At 44.6% G+C, this 19850-nt stretch overlaps 1 protein-coding gene across 3 annotated transcripts in view; it reads right to left on the reverse strand.

Moving 5' to 3' along the window:
• Positions 1-19482, reverse strand: part of TSNAXIP1 (translin associated factor X interacting protein 1) — a 70221-nt gene extending 50739 nt beyond the window's left edge. For all 3 annotated transcript variants that reach the window (XM_077288267.1, XM_077288266.1, XM_077288268.1), the window contains exons 1-6: positions 19358-19482; positions 16742-16811; positions 14957-15066; positions 10408-10534; positions 9093-9186; positions 2325-2521 (exon numbers count right to left, since the gene is read on the reverse strand). In XM_077288267.1, the coding sequence (XP_077144382.1) occupies positions 2325-2521; positions 9093-9186; positions 10408-10534; positions 14957-15066; positions 16742-16811; positions 19358-19407 (648 nt within the window). In that variant the 5' untranslated portion in view covers positions 19408-19482. The remainder of the gene's footprint in view (positions 1-2324; positions 2522-9092; positions 9187-10407; positions 10535-14956; positions 15067-16741; positions 16812-19357) is intronic.
• Between the last annotated feature and the right edge of the window lie 368 nt (positions 19483-19850).

Raw genomic sequence — 19850 nt, forward strand, 5'->3', positions numbered from 1 at the left:
ACCTGTCTATCAATTTCTGATAAAATCCACACCTCGGGACAGGAAGACCTCCAGAATTTATTGACTGGGGTGAGTATCTATAATCAGTGTCAGACTGAGGTGGCCCCATGTTCAGCTACATGCAGGTATTCACATTCATCAATTTTCCTGTGTGTCTATCTACTATATATTTGTCTAAGGGTCACTTCCGTCTTTCTGTCTGTCTGTCTGTCACGGAAATCCCAAGTCGCTGATTGGTCGCGGCAAAACAGCCACGACCAATAAGCGACGGGCACAGTCCGGTGGCAAAATGGCCGCTCCTTCCTCCTCGCAGTCAGTGCCCCGCTCCATACTCCCCTCCAGTCAGCCCTCACACAGGGTTAACGGCAGCGTTAACGGACCGCGTTATGCCGCGGTGTAACGCACACCGTTAACGCTGCTATTAACCCTGTGTGACCAACTTTTTACTATTGATGCTGCCTATGCAGCATCAATAGTAAAAAGATCTAATGTTAAAAATAATAAAAAAATAAAAAATAGTTATATACTCACCCTCCGTCGGCCCCTCGGATCCAGAACAGGCCTTTCCCGCTCCTCGCGACGCCCCGGTGACCGCTCCATGCATTGCGGTCTCGCGAGATGATGATGTAGCGGTCTCACGAGACCGCTACATCATCATCTTGCGAGACCGCAATGCACTCTTGGGATCGGAGCACGCGAGGAGCAGCGGTAAACGCCTGGGCTGGATCCGGGGGCCAACAGAAGGTGAGTATATCACTATTTTTTATTTTAATTATTTTTTTTTAACAGGGATATGATGCCCACATTGCTATATACTACGTGGCTGTGCTATATACTACGTGGCTGTGCTATATACTATGTTGGCTGTACTATATACTATGTGGGCTGTGCTATACACTATGTGGGCTGTTATATACTACGTGGGCTGTGTTATACACTACGTGGGCTGTGTTATACACTACTTGGGCTGTGTTATACACTACATGGGCTGTTATATACTACGTGGGCTGTGCTATATACTACGTGGGCTGTGCTATATACTATGTGGGTTGTGCAATATACTGCGTGACTGCAATATACTACGTGGCTGTGCAATAAACTACGTGGCTGTGCTATATACTACGTGGGCTGTGCTATATACTACGTGGCTATGTTATACACTTCATGGGCTGTTATATACTACGTGGGCTGTGCTATATACTACGGGGGCTGTGCTATATACTACGTGGCTGGGCAATATACTACATGGGCTGTGCTATATACTACATGGGCTGTGTTATACACTACGTGGGCTGTTATATACTACGTGGGCTGTGTTATACACTACGTGGGCTGTGTTATACACTACTTGGGCTGTGTTATACACTACATGGGCTGTTATATACTACGTGGGCTGTGCTATATACTACGGGGGCTGTGCTATATACTACGTGGCTGGGCAATATACTACGTGGGCTGTGCTATATACTACGTGGGCTGTGTTATACACTACGTGGGCTGTTATATACTATGTGGGCTGTGGTATACACTTCGTGGGCTGTGTTATACACTACGTGGGCTGTGTTATACACTACGTGGGCTGTGTTATATACTGCGTGCGTGGGCTGTTATATACTACTTGAGTTGTGTTATATGCTATGTGGGCTGTTATACACTCCGTGGGCTGTGCTATATACTCCGTGGGCTGTGTTATATACTACGTGGCTGTGCTATATACTCCGTGGGCTGTGTTATATACTACGTGGCTGTGCTATATACTCCATGGGCTGTGCTATATACTCCGTCGGCTGTGCTATATACTACGTGGCTGTGCTATATACTACACGGCTGTGCTATATACTACGTGGCTGTGCTATGTACTACATGGCTGTACTATTTACTACGTGGCTGTTATATACTACGTGGCTGTGCTATATACTACATGGCTGGCCGCGAACAATCAGCGACAGGCGCAGTCTGGCCGCGAATTGGCACGGGATTTGAACCACGCTTCACTAATTGGTCGCGGTTGGCCGAATCCTGTGTATTCAATGTATTATTCTAAAATCTTCATAAATAAACTACATACATATTCTAGAATACCCGATGCGTTAGAATCGGGCTACCATCTAGTGTAATAATAAACGAGTTTGTATAATGAAAGATGAGCTGCTGCTTTGTACGTAGAGAATCAGATATTTCACGACACCTGCACTACCACAATACAGCTCCTAATTACCATGCTCTTCGTACCTTTCTCACTAGCCCATTTCCCAAAAAAAAGCCCTTGACCATTGGTCTTATTTTTTTTTTTAATTACACTATTACAAGATAAAAAGGATTACCTGAGCCTGTAAAGAGAGTTTCTCTTCTTTCAATTGATCAATCACCTTCAACATATTGTATTTCTCCGTTTTTAGAGTTTTTACTTCGAGACTTTCGTTTTCGTAAATTTTTTTAATCTCCTTGTCGCAACGTTCGGATACGGAAACCAGCATGGCCTTCAAGGGCTCCAGCGACCGGATCTGTTCTCTCTGGTGAGCTGTGAAACCATAAACATGTTAGCAGTTCAGCAGTTCAGTTCTAGGGCCCCTGCTCTTCTCCATTTACACCTTTGGCCTGGGACAGCTCATTGAATCTCACGGCTTTCAGTATCACCTCTATGCTGATGACACACAGATCTACATCTCTGGACCAGATATCACCACCCTTCTAGCCAGAATCCCTCAATGTCTATCCGCTATTTCATCCTTCTTCTCCGCTAGATTTCTAAAACTTAACATGGACAAAACAGAATTCATCGTCTTTCCCCCATCTCACGCGACCTCCCCAACGAACCTATCCATTACAGTAAACGGCTGACCACTCTCCCCAGTCCCACAAGCCCGCTGTCTTGGGGTAATCCTTGACACTGATCTCTCCTTCAAACCACATATCCAAACCCTTTCCACTTCCTGCCGCCTCCAACTCAAAAATATTTCACGGATCCGTACATTCCTAAACCAAGAATCTGCAAAAACCCTAGTCCATGCCCTCATCATCTCCCGCCTCGACTACTGTAACCTCCTGCTCTGTGGCCTCCCCTCTAACACTCTCGCACCCCTCCAATCTATTCTAAACTCTGCTGCCCGACTAATCCACCTGTCCCCCCGCTATTCCCCGGCCTCTCCCCTCTGTCAATCCCTTCACTGGCTCCCCATTACCCAGAGACTCCAGTACAAAAGCCTAACCATGACATACAAAGCCATCCACACCCTGTCTCCTCCATACATCTGTGACCTCGTCTCCCGGTACTTTCCTGCACGCAACCTCCGATCCTCACAAGACCTCCTTCTCTACTCCCCTCTTATCTCCTCTTCACACAATCGCATACAAGATTTCTCTCGTGCATCCCCCCTACTCTGGAACTCTCTACCACAACATATCAGACTCTCGCCTACCATCGAAACCTTCAAAAAGAACCTGAAGACCCACCTCTTCCGACAAGCCTACAACCTGCAGTAACCACCAATCGACCAAACCGCTGCACGACCAGCTCTATCCTCACCCATCCCTTGTAGATTGTGAGCCCTCGCGGGCAGGGTCCTCTCTCCTCCTGTTCCAGTTGTGACTTGTATTGTTCAAGATTATTGTACTTGTTTTTATTATGTATACCCCTCCTCACATGTAAAGCGCCATGGAATAAATGGCGCTATAATAATAAATAATAATAATAATAATAATAATAATAATAGTTTATATGAAAGAATCTAATTATCTCAAGGAACTCTGACCATACTGACTAATCAGATATCTAACATGAAATAAAATTGGTAAATCTTTCTAAAAAAAACCTTTATCTGATACTGACATCAAAGTATTTGCACATGCCCAACCTATGTGGTTCCGTCATTGGTCAATTAGTTAACATGCTAACCCTTATATAGTCACTTGTGCAACTCATATGACATGCCCCTGATGAAGCAAGGGTGAAGCACACGTTGGGGAGCCAGTACCACATGCCATCACTGTCTACCACATTACCATAAGTAAGTGTATTGTCTCCAACATTTTTTTGACTCCCATTATGAGCTTAATGTGCATGTTAGTATATCATTACCATCTTTTTTTTATGAAGTTGTCCTTCTACTATGGGTTCTCATGTGCATGTACATACCCACAGAATTGCAGTACAGAGTAAAACTCAAGGTCTCCTATGAAGCTCTGCCTGTGGTCGAGATGACAGCGAAAGGGGCCTTCAGCAGATGGATGACCAAACGACTGCCTGAACTAGCGCATATTACGCTATTTTTGGCAGATGCCAGCTACAGTAGGTGAAATAAGTATTGAACACGTCACCAATTCAGAGTTTCCTTGGCTGTGTGTTTGGGATCATTGTCTTGCTGAAATTCCCACCCTCATTTCCATGTTCATCATCCTCGTAGTTGGCAGCAGATTTTTATGAAAAATGTCTCTGTACATTTGTCCATTTATCCTTCCTTCAATTATATGAAGTATGTCAGTGCCATATGCTGAAAAACAAACCCACACCATGATGTTCCCACTTCCAAACTTCACTGTTGGTATGGTGTTTTTGGGGTGATATGCAGTGCCTTTTGGCCTCCAAACATGGTGTGTATTATGACATCCAAAGAGTTACATTTTGGTCTCATCTAACCTAACTATGTTCTCCCAGTATTTCACAGGCTTGTCTATATGTTTTTGAGCAAACGTTAAACTAGCTTGCATGTGTTTTTTGTTGAGCAATGGAGTCTTGCGTGGTGAGCGTGCATATAGGCCACAGAGGTTGAGTGCATTACTAGTTTCCTTTGAAAAAATTGTACTTGTTGATTCCAGGTCTTTCTGTAGCTCTCCACCTGTTGTCCTTGGCTCTTGGACAACTCTTCTGATAATTCTTTTCATTCCTCTGCCTGACATCTTGCGGGGAGCACCTGGTTGTTTGTTGTGAAATGATCTTCTTTGTATGTTTCTTTTTTAGATTTTGTAATTAATGATAAAGTTTGATATGCTGTACATAAGGAGGTTCGGTGAAATAAGTCATGGGGGCAGCACAGTTTTACCCAAAATAGCTGTTGTCAATATGTCTCTTTTGTTCCATGGCATGAGACTGCAATAAGGAAAAGATGTCTGATTTTACATTAATGGTGGGTGCCACTTATTTTCTTTATTGATTTCTTGAAGTTTGTAATTAGATAAAACTTCCCCCAGCTAATCATTGGAGGCTCCATGAGGGTGGATATATGGAGATTAGCTAATTACGGTTACTTTAGTTAGAAAACTCCCTAGAAAGTCTCAGTGTGTTCAGATTCCGGAACCATCAGTGAACTGCCAGGAGTAAGTGACAGATAGGTCAAAGAATGGCATGGACAGGTCAAGATCAAGAGTCACGATAGCTAACGGAGATGGATTTTGGCAAGACATTGGCTTGTAGGAAGGGGTTGTCATTCGGAAGCAATCCTTTTCAAGTCAGAAGTTTGGATCTAGGTGCTTGGGTGAAGGCAAAAGTATTCAGCCAGGTGTTTCTCTCCTCCAAGTCTGAGGATAGACTCTGTAGACTTCCTATTGACAGTCTTGGAGGAGAGGAGAGCAGCGCTCAGTGATGGTCTAAGTAGCAAGTCCCCAACTGATCATACCTTTTTATATGTCCCTATGAGATGTCAAGAGTTTTCCAAATGCGAAGTTACACTTTATGACTGTGTGAAAAGAAACACGATTTTGAGCTTCGTATCAGAAAACCGCTCACAATAAAAATATATGATGAAAGGCAAAAGTAAAAAAAATGCACATTTTGTGCTCATTGCAAGTTTTCTCCATTAGCACAACATTAATGAGAGATGCTGAATTATATTATATTTTCCATAATAATGTATAAAACCGGTCACTGTGGAGGCTAATAAACACATTGCTAAGAATTCCCTGCTGGGTCTTCTGGTGAACAGCGGATTAGCAAATGGATTGCTAAATCTCTAATGAGGCAAAAGAAACATGAGGGTCCCCGGAGGAGCACTGATTTATACTGCAATCATTTTATACTATAAGATGCAGCGGTAAATGAGGAGAATTGTGTCATTACATAGATATTCTGCCATATATTGTTGAAGTTGTAAAATAATACTAATTGGGGCTGAAAAGTGTGAGCACATATAGTTGTAATATTTTGTAGTATACACCTTGGTGAAGCTATAGTAGTAGCAGCAGTACCAAAGCCTCAGGGTTCATAGTCCCCAGCCACATCATGTCATTCTGGGCTGGTCATAGATGGTGCTGATTCTGGATGGCTTTTGTACATCAACGACTGAAAGTAAAAAGAAGCTGGAACCGGAAAAAATGAGCAATCTTCCCTAACATTGTTAAAAAACATTTTTTGGATGAGTTGGTGGAATCAGGGTACACAGGCACGGTCACAGCAGGACATTGTTAGGGCTAGCAAAACGCACCAAATTATAAGAGAGATGGTATAAAGTGCATTCGCAGCCCGGGGTCCACTGTGCAGAGATGGAACCTACTGCTGAGTAATGACGGACTATATGGCGGTACAATGTGGATACACACACGGGTTAACTTCACCCTGTGTGAAGGAAGCAAAGCCTGTTGCGTCACAGGGCCGCAGTACCGCACCAAGAGCACAAGCACAGACTTAGGATAGGAAAGCGCTCTATAAGCGCACGGCGCCGCACTGGCGGCTACAGCAGTAGACGCTGTATCGTGTGTCTTTATGTTGACAGCTAGTCGGGCGCTAGACAGCAAGCATCCACCTTTCGCGAGCAGTCATACACAAGGGAGGGGATATTTAAGAACGACTTGCACTCATCAACGCACACACGTATACAAATGTACACTAGCGCATGGCCGTGCGGTCATGCGAACCTTTTATAGCTGCAGCATGTACAGGACCTTCCCAGAAGGACCAATGGGAGGCTGCCACAGAAGTTGAGCACCTTCAGGACCTTCCTGGAGGACCAATGGGATCTGCTGCAGTATCTGAGCAAGTGACCTTCGATCTCCAATGGGAGATCTTGCCCTGGGCATGCTCAGAAGGGGAAAAGCAGAACTTAGTCCCAAAAGCATCTGCTTGCTGCTGCCCAGCACTGACTTCAATGGCAGAAGCTGGAAAAGCAGCAGTAACCCTATGCACAGAGTGAGACTGAGCAAGACGCTGGGACCGACGTCTCCGCTGAGCAGACTCCACTGCAGCTGGAGAAGAATGGGAGACCGCAGCGGAGATGGTTTGAGATTCCCCCTGTGCAGAGGCGGGAACTTGACACCTAACAGACATACTGCCCCACTTTTAAAGACAGGGAAAGGAACATGTTTTGCCCAACTTGGAGAGTAGTTTTGACTTGACTGGCGTCCCTTAGTTTTCTCACCCACTACGATACCCCTTACATGGACTCATACAGTAGAATGACCCCTATACAATATGATTAGCCCACAGTTCCCCTTACATGCAAAGTATGATGACCCCTTAAATGGCCCCCATACAGTATGATGACCCCCCATCCAATATGATTCACCCACAGTACCCCTTACATGCACAGTATGATGACACACTATATGGTCCCCATACAGTATGATGACCCTATACAATGATTCGCCCTTACATTCACAGTATGATGACCTCTTGCATGGTCTTTATACAGTATGATGACCCCCATACAATATGATTCGCCCACAGTACTCCCTACATGCACAGTATGATGACCTCTTACATGGCCCCCATACAGTATGATGACCCCATACAATGATTTTCCCACAGTACTCCCTACATGCACAGTATGATGACCCCTTACATGGCTCCCATACAGTATTATGGCCCCTATACAATATGATTCACCCACAGTACCCCCTTACATGCACAGTATGATGACACCTTATATGGCCCCCACACAGTATGATCACCCCTATACAATATGATTTGCCCTTACATGCACAGTATGATGACCACTTACATGGCCTCGATACAGTATGATGACCCCCATACAATATGATTCGCCCACAGTACCACTTAGATGTACAGTATGATGACCCATTAAATGGCCGCAATACAGTATGATGACCCCATCCAATATGATTAACCCACAGTACCCCTTATATGCACAGTATGATGACACCCTATATGGTCCCCATACAGTATGATGACCCCTATACAATGATTTGCCCTTAAATGCACAGTATGTTGACCTCTTACATGGCCTCAATGCAGTATGATGACCTCCATACAATATGATTCACCCACAGTACCCCTAAGATGTACAGTATGATGACCCCTTACATGGCCTCTATACAGTATGATGATGACTCCCATACAATATGATTTGCAATCAGTACCCCCTTATATACACAGTATGATGACCCCTTAAATGGCCCCCATACAGTATATTGACCGCCATACAATATGATTTGCCAACAATACCCCTTTAAGTGCACAGTATGATGACCCCACAGTCACCCCAGCAACGTGTGATGCCCCCACACACATTTTGAGTTCCCAAAGTGACTCCCAATACAGGAAAAATGTATTTTTTTTGTAATTGGAGATCTAGCCTGTAATATGTAGTCCTTTGATGCCTCAATAATGTGTTGATTTGACCACCGAGTTAGACCTATACCTTATGGGAGGAGGGAGAAAGAAGCCGTTGAACTAATGATGAGACAGGAGGCGTGTCTTAGACTACCACAGATTCCCTATAGGCACTGCAGCTAAGCTGTAGTCACAGCTCTGCCCTGAGCTAAGAAGCTGCCAAGAATATAAATAGCAGGTGTGCATCCTCTATATACAGTATATATAGTGACTTGCAGATCAGTTTTAAGCTCATGATTGGACCGGAAAGTATTAGAAAAATCAGAGTGATAATTTTCGGAGGAAGTTAAAAACAGGTTGGCTTGGTGCGAGACTGGCTAATTAGTCACCTGACTGTGGCATTATGGGAATATTGCTTCTTTTCTAATTATCAGTTAATTTCTACAAGAAAAATAAGAATCTCCCAGACAATCTCGTTAATTCTAGAATATAAGACAAAAGCGGGAGTTTGGATTGAGTGACATTACGATTAGAAATAAACTCCTGACAAAGCTATTCGGTGGAACAAACGTGATGGAGAGGTCATACTCACCAAGAGTGACTTCATACTCGTTTTTAATGGCACAAAGCAATGGTTTGTAGGTCTTAAAATCCTCCATAAAATAATCAAAGACATCTCTGTACGGCTAAAGAGAAAAAAACTAAATATGAGCCGATTTCTTGTCCATTCACAGAAAAGCTTCATCCAGGCATGAATACTTTTGCTTATTTTATGGTGCCGAAAGATCATATCAGTAGAGTGGTGAAAGTTGAGGCGCCTCATCCACTATAGAAAGAGTTAAATACAGACACACTGCGGCTACGCACATCTAAACGAGGCCAAGGAATGATACTGTGTCTCTGTGCTGCCCTTTCTATAGCCACCATGCGTAAAACCACTCCCATATAAAGTGTATTTGCGCCCTAAAGTTTCAGTTTACAGAAATGTTGTCTAATTTTATCAGACATTCTCCACATTTACACAACTGGCACATATATAAATTTATATATTCGGCATTCATAACTAGAGATGAGTGCAAAACGCGTTGCTCTGCTACGACGACAGGCAGGTCCTCCATTGCAGCTGGTCTTCAGTTCTGCACCTGGAAACCTTGGTGCCTCTGGTGCTTACTAGGCCCCACAAAGTCAGTAGCCCCCATGTAACATCACTATGTTGAAGGGCCTAGTAAGCGCAAGACGCGGCCAGGATTCTGGGCCAAGTGCGGAAGTGAAGACCAACTACTCCTAAGGACTGGATGCCAGACCTAGGCAGCGACAACTGAATTGATCATCTCTAAAGTTGATAATGGCCATGGAAAATTCTGAATTGCAGAACAGGACATGAGCACGATACCTGCTGATAGTGGAAACTGCATGGAAATGTAAATTCATCAACATCTTTATATCTTCTATCCGTTGCTGCATTCCTGAGAAATCAGCATTTTAAATCAGATACAAATGAGACACTAAGTGCTCTGGGTGTGATGGAGCACTTAATGAGCCTCAGCCTCCTGAGATTGTTTTCCCACCCATTACCAGTGTCTTTAGCTTGATTGATGACTCACTCTGTGTGTGTGATGTCAAGAAATCAGACAGTGGACTATAAATCCAACTTAAAGTGGCTGCTGTTGGGCAAGGCAGAGGTTCGGGAAGTGCTCTGTCACACTCATAGCACTTAAAGCCTCATTTGCATATAAATTAAAATGCTAATTGCTTGGGAATGCAGCAACAGATAGAAAATATAAACGTGTCCTTAAAGTCAAAGACCAGCATTTCCATATGTGTGGTTTTGGGAGGGGAGTTTATAGGACCGATTATCTTTAAACTACAGTGCCAATATGTAAATAGCTGCTGGATCTTTAACTGACCTGTAACCTTAGTTCTTGAGAAAGGACTTTGGCAGAATCCAGAGACTGCAGTTCCCTTCTTAAGTAGGATTCAAGTTTTTCCAGATAGCGTGGCTTGGACACAGTGCTTGCATTTTCCTTGGCAGATCTGTTAAATGGGACAATAGAATAATCAAAATAATACTTATAAGACTGTTTACACTTAAAGGGGTTGTCTGTGACATAGTGCCTTTTATTAGAGTGTGTCATCAAAATCATATGAGTGTTGGTCCAACTATCCTCACACCCAATGGTCAGCTGTCTGCAGATCCCACTGTGTCCAGAAGAAAACAGTGTAAGGGTATGTTTCCACGGTAAGTAAACGCTGCTTGTTTGACGCTGCAGCGTCAAACAAGCAGCGTCCAGATGTTCCAGCATAGTGGAGGGGATTTTATGAAATCCCGTCTCCACTCTGCGTGGAAACCCGCACGCGGCGGCCCTGCGACTCCGGACATGCTGCGCGTCTTTTCAGATCGCAGCATGCCCGTACACCTTGCGGGGACGCAGCGTCCCCGCAAGGCATATCACAGGGCCCTATGGCGAGCGGTGCGATGATCCCGGATGTGTACTGTACACATCCGGCACCATCGCGTCCCAGAAAGGGGGCGGGGCTTAGCGCCGAGCGGCTTCGCCGCTGCGGCGATACCGCCGCCCCTCCGGACCGTGGAGCCATAACCTCAGGGTATGGCTCCACGGCACGGAGGGGCGGCGGTATCGCCGCAGCGGCGAAGCCGCTCGGCGCTAAGCCCCGCCCCCTTTCTGGGACGCGATCATGCCGGATGTGTTAACTCTTCACATCCAGGCTGATCGCTCGCTCCCATAGGGCCCTGTGATATGCCTTGCGGGGACGCTGCGTCCCCGCAAGGTGTACGGGCATGCTGCGATCTGAAAAGACGCGCAGCATGTCCGGAGTCGCAGGGCCGCCGCGTGCGGGTTTCCACGCAGAGTGGAGACGGGATTTCATAAAATCCCCTCCACTATGCTGGAACATCTGGACGCTGCTTGTTTGACGCTGCAGCGTCAAACAAGCAGCGTTTACTTACCGTGGAAACATACCCTAAGAAGTTACATAAGTTGAAAAAAGACCTTGGTCCATCAAGTTCAACCTTCCTCCAGTAAGTGTACATTTGTCACTAACTTATCTATAACCCCAATGTTATGTGTACTAGGGAAATTATCCAGCCCTTTTATGAAACCTGTTATAGTGTCTGCCATTACTACCTCTTGTGTTAGGTATGACAAGATAGAGGATTTTGTGGATGTAGTCCTTGCTGCCGATAATGATGTAAAGTCAAGGTGTTCAAATAGACAAAAGTGGTTTAATTCAATGCGTTTCAAGGTTCAAATGACCTCTTCCTCAGGACATCACAAGTATACCTGAGGAAATCATCCAGCCCTTGTATAAAAGCTGTTATAGTGTTGGCCATTACTACCTCTTGTCCTTAGTATGGTCTTTGGAAATAATAAGTCCTTTATACTGCCCACACATACAGCTCTGGAAAAAATGAAGAGACCACTACACAGTTTTATAAAAATCCGCTTCTCTCCATGTCTGACAGCCATTCCATTCCAGTGTCCGTTGAATTCCAACCAGAGTACACCTCATTCTACTTAATGTGCTTCTGATTAGGTGATCACCTGAACCAAATCTTATTTAACGAAGGAAAGTATAAAAAACCCTGCCGTGGTGTTCACAATCCTCTTGCAATAGGACAAGCTGAATGGCAAAACAAGTGCTAGAAATATCCCAAAAGTAATAGGAATGAAAAAAATAACTTTTAACCATTCCAAAGGAATTGAAAAGAAAAGTCTTAGTCTTAAGTGAGAAAAAGTAGGGCTTAATTCTGGCTTTACTAGCAGAGGGACACAGTGAGAGTCATGTTGCCTCCATCCTTAAAATTTCTAAGATGGTAGTCCATTACAACAAGGTCAAGCAGCAGACATTGGGGACAGCAAAGCTACAGATTGGTAGAGGGCGAAAACGACTCTCCACTGACCAGGATGACCGTCATCTTATTTGAATGTCACTCAGCAACCGCAGGATGACATCAAGTGACCTACAAAAGGAATGGCAAATGGCAGCTGGGGTGAAGTGCACAGCAAGAACAGTTCGAACAGGCTCCTAGAGGCAGGACGCAAATCATGTAAAGCTAGAAAAAAGCCTTTCATCAATGAGAAGCAAAGGAGAGCCAGGCTGAAGTTTGCCAAAGACCATTAGGATTGGACCATAGAGGACTGGAGTAAGGTAATCTTCTCTGCTGAGTCTAATTTTCAGCTTTGCCCAACACCTGGTTGTCTAATGGTTAGACGGAGACCTGGAGAGGCGTACAAGCCACAGTGTCTTGCACCCACTGTGAAATTTGGTGGAGGATCAGTGATGATCTGGGGATGCTTCAGCTAGGCTGGAATTGGGCAGGTTAATCTTTGCGAAGGATGTATGAATCAAGCCGCATACAAGGTTATCCTGGAAAAACAGTTGATTCCTTCTGCTCACACAATGTTCCCCAACTCTGAGGACTGGTTTCTCCAGCAGGACAATGCGCTATGCCACACAGCTAGGTCAATCAATGTGTGGATGAAGGAACACCACATCAAATCCCTGTCATGGCCAGCCCAATCTCCAGACCTGAACCCCATAGAAAACCTCAGGAATGTAATCAAGAGGAAGATAAATAGTCACCAAAAAAAGAAGAACTGCTTACATTTTTGTACCAGGAGTGGCATAAGGTCACCCAAAAGCAGTGTGAAAGACTGGTGGAAAGCATGCCAAGACGCATGAAAGCTGTGATTAAAAATCATGGTCCACAAAATATTGATTTCTGAACTCTTCCTGAGTTAAAACATTAGAATTGTTGTTTCTAAAGGATTATGAACTTTTTTTTGCATTATTTGAGATCTGCAAGCAATGCATTTTTTTGTTATTTTGACCATTTCTCGAAAATAAATACAAAATTTATTGCTTGGAACTTCGGAGACATGTTCTCAGTAGTTTATAGAATAAAAGAGCAATTTACATTTTACTCAAAAATATACCTATAAAGAGAAAAATCAGAGAAACTGAACATTTTGCAGTGGTCTCTTAATTTTTGACAGAGCTGTATATTTATACATGTAAATGAGATCTCCTCTGAGGCGTTGTTTTTTCTAATCTAAACAAGCCCAACTTCTCCAATGTTTCATCATATTTGAGGCCTTCCACCCCTTGTAATAATCTAGTTTTCCGCCTTTGAACTGACTCTAACTTCTAAATATCCTTTTTAAAATATGGAGCTCAAAACTGGATCCCATCTTCTAGATGTGGCCTCACCAGTGATTTATAAAGGGGTAATAATACATTGGGGATGCAGGACTTTATCTCTCTTTTTATACATCCTAAAATGTAGTTTGCTTTGCGGTTGCTGCCTGACATTGAGTACTGCTGCTCAGCTTAGGCCAGTCTCACACGTCCAGATAATTCCGGTACCGGAAAAATCGGTACCGGAGTTATCCGTGTCCGTGAGCTCACGTGGCACATCAGTGTGGCACACGTGCGGCAGCCGTGTGCCGCCCGTGTACCGACTGGGTACCACACGGACCGTGCAGGAGACAGCGCTAGAGATAAGCGCTGTCCCCTGCATCTGGTGCTGAAGCCGGAATTCATTCCGTCTTCCCAGCAGCGTTCGCTGGAGAGAAGGAATGAAAATTCATTGTTTATTTTTGTGTGTGTGTTTAAAATAAAGATCCTTGTCACCACCCCCCTCCCACCCCCTGTGCGCCCGCCCACTGGAAATAAAATACTCACCCGGCTCCCTCGATGCTTCCTCTCAGCGCCGCAGCTTCTTCCTGTATGAGCGGTCACGTGGTACCACTCATTACAGTGATGAATATGCGGCTCCACCCCTATGGGTGCTGCTGGAGAGAAGAAATGAATGGCGGCTTCAGCACCACGCTGGGGTGACAGCGCTTACTGTAGCGCTGTCTCCTGCACGGCACACGGACTGCACACGGACAGCATCCGTGTGCGGTACGTGTTTTACACGGACCCATTGACTTTAATGGGTCCATGTGATCCGTGCGATCTGTGCGCTTCAAAAAAATCAATGACATCTGCAGAGACACATTGATTTTAATGTCTACGTGTGTCAGTGTCTCCGTTACGTGAGAAAACTGACACCACACGTACCGGAGCCACTGACGTGTGAAACCGGCTTTACTTGTAACCAGAATACCCAAGTCCTTCTCCTGTTCTGTAGTCCCGAGTATACTCCCATTTAATGTATATGAAGCAATAGGATTACTCCATCCTAGGTGCATTATTTTGCATTTATCTACATTAATCTCATTTGCCAAGTGTTTGCCCATTCCGACATCTTATCCAAATCATTCTGTAATATTGTAATGTCAATGTCAGATTTTAGTATCCTACAGTTTGGTGTCGTCAGCAAAGACTGACTCGTTACTCTCAATCCCATCCACAAGGTCATTAATAAAGAGGTCAAAAAGAATCGGTCCAAGCACAGAGTGTAAAATCAGGGTAAAGCACTCTACTGACCTGGCGCAGCATAGATCAGATGCCGTACACGGTTTGTGCTTTTGAATGGTCTGTCCTGCCCCATATGCCGGCCAGGTAGACAGGTTACCGATGGCTGAATTTATAAGATGCTATGTAGAAGTAGATACAAAAGCAAAGTAAATGTTTTGTTATAAAATCAATGCTACAAATCAATATAAATGGTTTAGAAGTAGAAATTGTGTCCTTAACAAAAACCGTCACCCCAAAATGCATTTTAAAAGGGCTACCCAGTGTTGTAGGGGGCTTAGCCCTTATAACAACCCCACCAGCACAGCACTGCCTGACAAAATAACTTTTAATTTATATGCAAATTAGGTGAAACCTTGGCGTAGCCAAAAGATTGATGCCCAGTTACACCTCCTTATTTGCATATTGGGGCCCTTGCCCAGTCTTCTCTTATTTAGATGCCAGAATCTCCTTTCCTCCACTTTTACTGAATGTTCCCTGGTCCTTGGAAGGAAAAAGTCACGTTCCAGCCCTTTGTATTGAGCACACTTTTTTATACATATAAATTAAATTGCCTCTTTTTTCTATCCCCTCATATGAGAGGTCTCCCATCCCATGTAATAATCTAGTTGCCTGACCTCTCCTGATTCTGCCACTTTTTTCCACATTCACATTTGTTGCTTTTGTAACGCAGCATGAGAAATCTCTGCTTTGCAGTCCAATTTGTCTTTTCTTCACAGTCTTCTCTGGGGGCTTGAGCTTTCACCCCGCCCTATCCAGGAAAGAGGGGCGAAAGCGCAACCCCCCCAGAGAAGACTGTAAAAAACGCCAAGTTGCACTGCAAAGTAGAGATTTCACATGCTGCGCTCCAGAAGAAACAAATGTGAATATCTCTGCAATGGAACGACGCAGCGCAAAACGGAAAAGAGCGGCAGAATCAGGGGAGCTGAAGGATTTGTACAAATTATTTGAGCAGATAACAGGTGTTCTTTAAATGTTTCATTGTAATATATGGATATGATAGGGAGGGCCCCATTGTTTTGTACACCCCGGGAGCACTGATTCAGAGTGGTTTCTGTATAAATTAGTGCATACCCTATAGTGGTCTTAGGCTGCGTGTCCACGCTCAGGACGGCCGCGTGCGGGTTTCCACGCATCGTGGACACGGGATTTCAAAAAATCCCCTCCACTATGCTGGAACATCTGGACGCTGCGTGTTTGACGCTGCAGCGTCAAACAAGCAGCGTTTACTTACCGTGGACACACGGCCTTATAGACTTTAATACGTATTGGATGTTGCATTTTTGCATTACTGCATTTTATTTATTTTTGCACAAAATTATCGTTGTGGGGACCCCAATGTCAGATACAGAGACAGACAGTATACAAGTTCACCGCTGCAGGGAGGAAACAGAGGGAAAGCAATGTATCCTTTGCACAAACTGACAAAGGAGGGGAGATGATTCATAGTAAGTTGTCAGCTCAAAATGACTGTTCAAACAAAGCACAGGTGCATCCTTGATGTGATCGTGCAGTTCAGTGCACCTTCCCACCTACTTACTGTCCATCGATCTCTGCCCTCCTCTTCCCTGAATGACATTTCTGGTTTTACAGGGGCCAGAGATACATGTCAAACAATTACGGTAGTTGGGAGGGTGCACAGAACTGTTTAGCCGCAACAAGGGTGCAGAGAGTGCCTGTGCTTTGTTTGAACAGTCGTCTTGAGCTGAAAGACTATATTATTTTGAAGAAGCCCTTTAACAGATAGAAATCCCTCGTTTGACTATTACACATATTTCTCTTTGCAATATAACTTACGGTGTTAATTTTGGGTTGGGCTTCTTCTCCTGGATCGCTTCTCGATGTAGGAATCGCAGGAAAATGCAGCCTAAAGAAACACAAAAAAAGGAATTTATTGCATGAATGTGGCTACTATGCTCATCTGTATCGGCTCTCAGATCTCTAGCGAGGTACAAAAGACTTTTTTTTTGCTTACCTGAACATTCACAGTGCTGGAAACCTCCTAACATGGGTCAGCAATGAACCCTGTGGGATAGCAGTAACACAGGCACAAAAACCGTGCCCACAATTGTTGATTGACAGCCAGCCTCTTGCAGCAATAAATCCAATATTGGCATAAGTAAGAACATTGAAGACCGCAGCATCTTTCCTTCCTGCTGCTCTAAGAAGACATCAATAATGTGCGTGCTCGGATAAGGTGCTAATAGTCGCCCGCGGCTACATGTCGAGTGATTGTTCGACAGCCGCAACACATACAGGTATTGCCTAACAAACGGGCAATCACTGCAGCTGTCAAACAGCCGCAGCGGCCACTCGAGCATATTTTCCCAAGAATGCCGAAAATACTAGATTAGGACACGAGCGTGCTCAGATAACACCTAAATCCGAGCCTGTTCGCTCATCACTACTGGAAACCTCTTAAATTGGAAAACTGATAGCAGCAGCTGATGAGGAGCCGCTGACTGGCTGCAACAGTCAGATGCCAGAATCATGTCACATGACACAGCACTAGGATCGGAGGAACAGCACTAGCATCAGAGGAACAGCACCAGTCTGGGTATGTAGTATAATTTACAATGGACCGTGGAGCTGTTAGAAGGGGTTGGGTTGCCCCCTTTTAATGGATCCACACCAATGTCTACCTACAATATAGGGAGAAAAGTATTGTGACGCCTCCACACCTACAGGAGCTTTCATCACCTCCCATTCTGTATATAGCTCTGGGTCTCAGAAGAAGCCGACATAACACCTTATCCCAGCACGTCCGCTCATCACTATACATAATGTATCATTAGTGGCTCCTCCGCTCATAGTAACACTTATTGGTCATTTATTCTGCCTTTTTATTCCCCTCCACCGGGAAGGTGAAATGTAGAAATCCGTCTCCCCCCCATGTCTCCTTTCTACTGACAGATGGATTGTAGGTCACTGACGGATTATTCAAGATTATATCTACAAAGAATAGGTCAGGCTTAAGTACTCCCAGGGCATTACACATTTTTCCGTGAAGCTAAAAATAATGTTTCATGAAATGTCCTTCGTTATTAATGTCGTTTGTCAATTTTCTTATAAAAAATGGAAACAAATGTGATAATGAATCACCCGGACATCTAATTATACAAGAAGGGGCTATGGCCATCCCATAAAGTGATGGTGCTTCCAGGTGACCGGTGGGGGACAGGGACCTCCCAACGATCCTGAAACTGGAGGTGCTGTAGTGCGTTGACACACACATGACGTTTTTGCTGCTTTTTTTTCTGCCGAAAAGAAGCTGTTTTGTTTTAAAGTAAGCGGCAAAAGCTATGAGATTTCAAAATGAATTTTTTTTGTCCTGACCGAATTTGAGCCTTTTTTTAAAAAAATCTGCAGCATGTGAATTCTGCGCAGTTTTTTTTTTCACCCATTGCTTTTTGTTCACACCTTGTGTTTTTGCAGCTTTTTTTTCCAGCGGTTTTTCTTTTTATGACAAATTCAAAGCTGATTTTTACAGTACGAGACGTCCAAAATCTCATGCGCACTGAATTTGAGAACGGCAGTGGTTTTTTAAAAAATTTTCCGTGTTGTTTTTTCTCCTTAGAGAGCAACAAAGAGGAGAATACGCTGCAAAAATCTAGAACCGAGATTTTTGCAGCGTTTTTCGTGAATATCCACAGTACATGTTTAATAAAGCCGCACCAAAAAAAGAAGCAAAATTTGCAGTTTGAACGTAGCGTTTTTACTGCAGAAAAAAAAGCTGCATGTGAACACAGCCATAGAAAACAATGAGAAGGCACAAGAACGCTGCAATAAAACGCAGGAAAACATTTATACCACACTTATTCAGTGTTTTTTTGGCAAAAAAAACCCTTTATTAACACATGCTGTAAATAAATCACACATGTAATCAGTCTGAAAAATACCGCTACTTGCTGCGTTTTATACTCCGCATTAATACTGCCAAGAGTGAAATTCATAGGGTTAAACTGTTTTGTATTTGTTTAAAATGTATAATAAATAAATAAATATTATTTATGAAATAATAAATAAAATAATGAAAAAAAACAATAAAATATACTCTGGGTGTATTTTTTTCCTCTCTTTTTTTCAGATCCCAGAGACCCCCCACTATATACCTAAGAAGATGCAACATTTTCGGGGTCTGACACAGCGGGGGAAGGCTGGGAACTAGCAGTTTGTACAGAGCAGCCCCGTTCACACTGGTTGCAGGGTACACACTGCGGATTCCTGACATTGCGAACTATAAAGATGACAAATCGCACAGAATAATAACAGGGATCCTATAACCACACGGGACCGCACGTCCTTCCAGCCGCCATTCTATCGGATCTATGTCATGTGACGCCTCCTCCCCGGGGAAGAAGCCGCAGCCTCCATCCGATGTTCCCTGCCCCATCCGCTCACACACTGCGGTACCTGGTGCGCGGCAGCATCGGCGGCAGCACAGACACCGCGCCCGGCTCCATGGCGGCTGCAGAGAGTTTACACTGGGTTGCCCTGGTGACCGAGGACGCGAGCGGTGGGCGGAACTTGTGCTGCGGACTGTGGAGGGGCAGAGACAGGAGCTGCTGTGCTGCAGACTATGGAGGGGCAGAGACAGGAGCTGCTGTTCTGCAGACTGGAGGGGCAGAGACAGGAGCTGCTGTGCTGCAGACTGGAGGGGCAGAGAAAGGGGCTGCTGTGCTGCAGACTGTGGAGGGGCAGAGACAGGAGCTGCTGTGCTGCAGACTGTGGAGGGGCAGAGACAGGAGCTGCTGTGCTGCAGACTGGAGGGGCAGAGAAAGGGGCTGCTGTGCTGCAGACTGTGGAGGGGCAGAGACAGGAGCTGCTGTGCTGCAGACTGTGGAGGGGCAGAGACAGGAGCTGTTGTGCTGCAAACTGGAGGGGCAGAGACAGGAAATGCTGTGCT

Source organism: Ranitomeya variabilis, chromosome 2 (assembly GCF_051348905.1).
Source record: "Ranitomeya variabilis isolate aRanVar5 chromosome 2, aRanVar5.hap1, whole genome shotgun sequence".
NCBI classification, from domain to species: Eukaryota; Metazoa; Chordata; class Amphibia; order Anura; family Dendrobatidae; genus Ranitomeya; species Ranitomeya variabilis.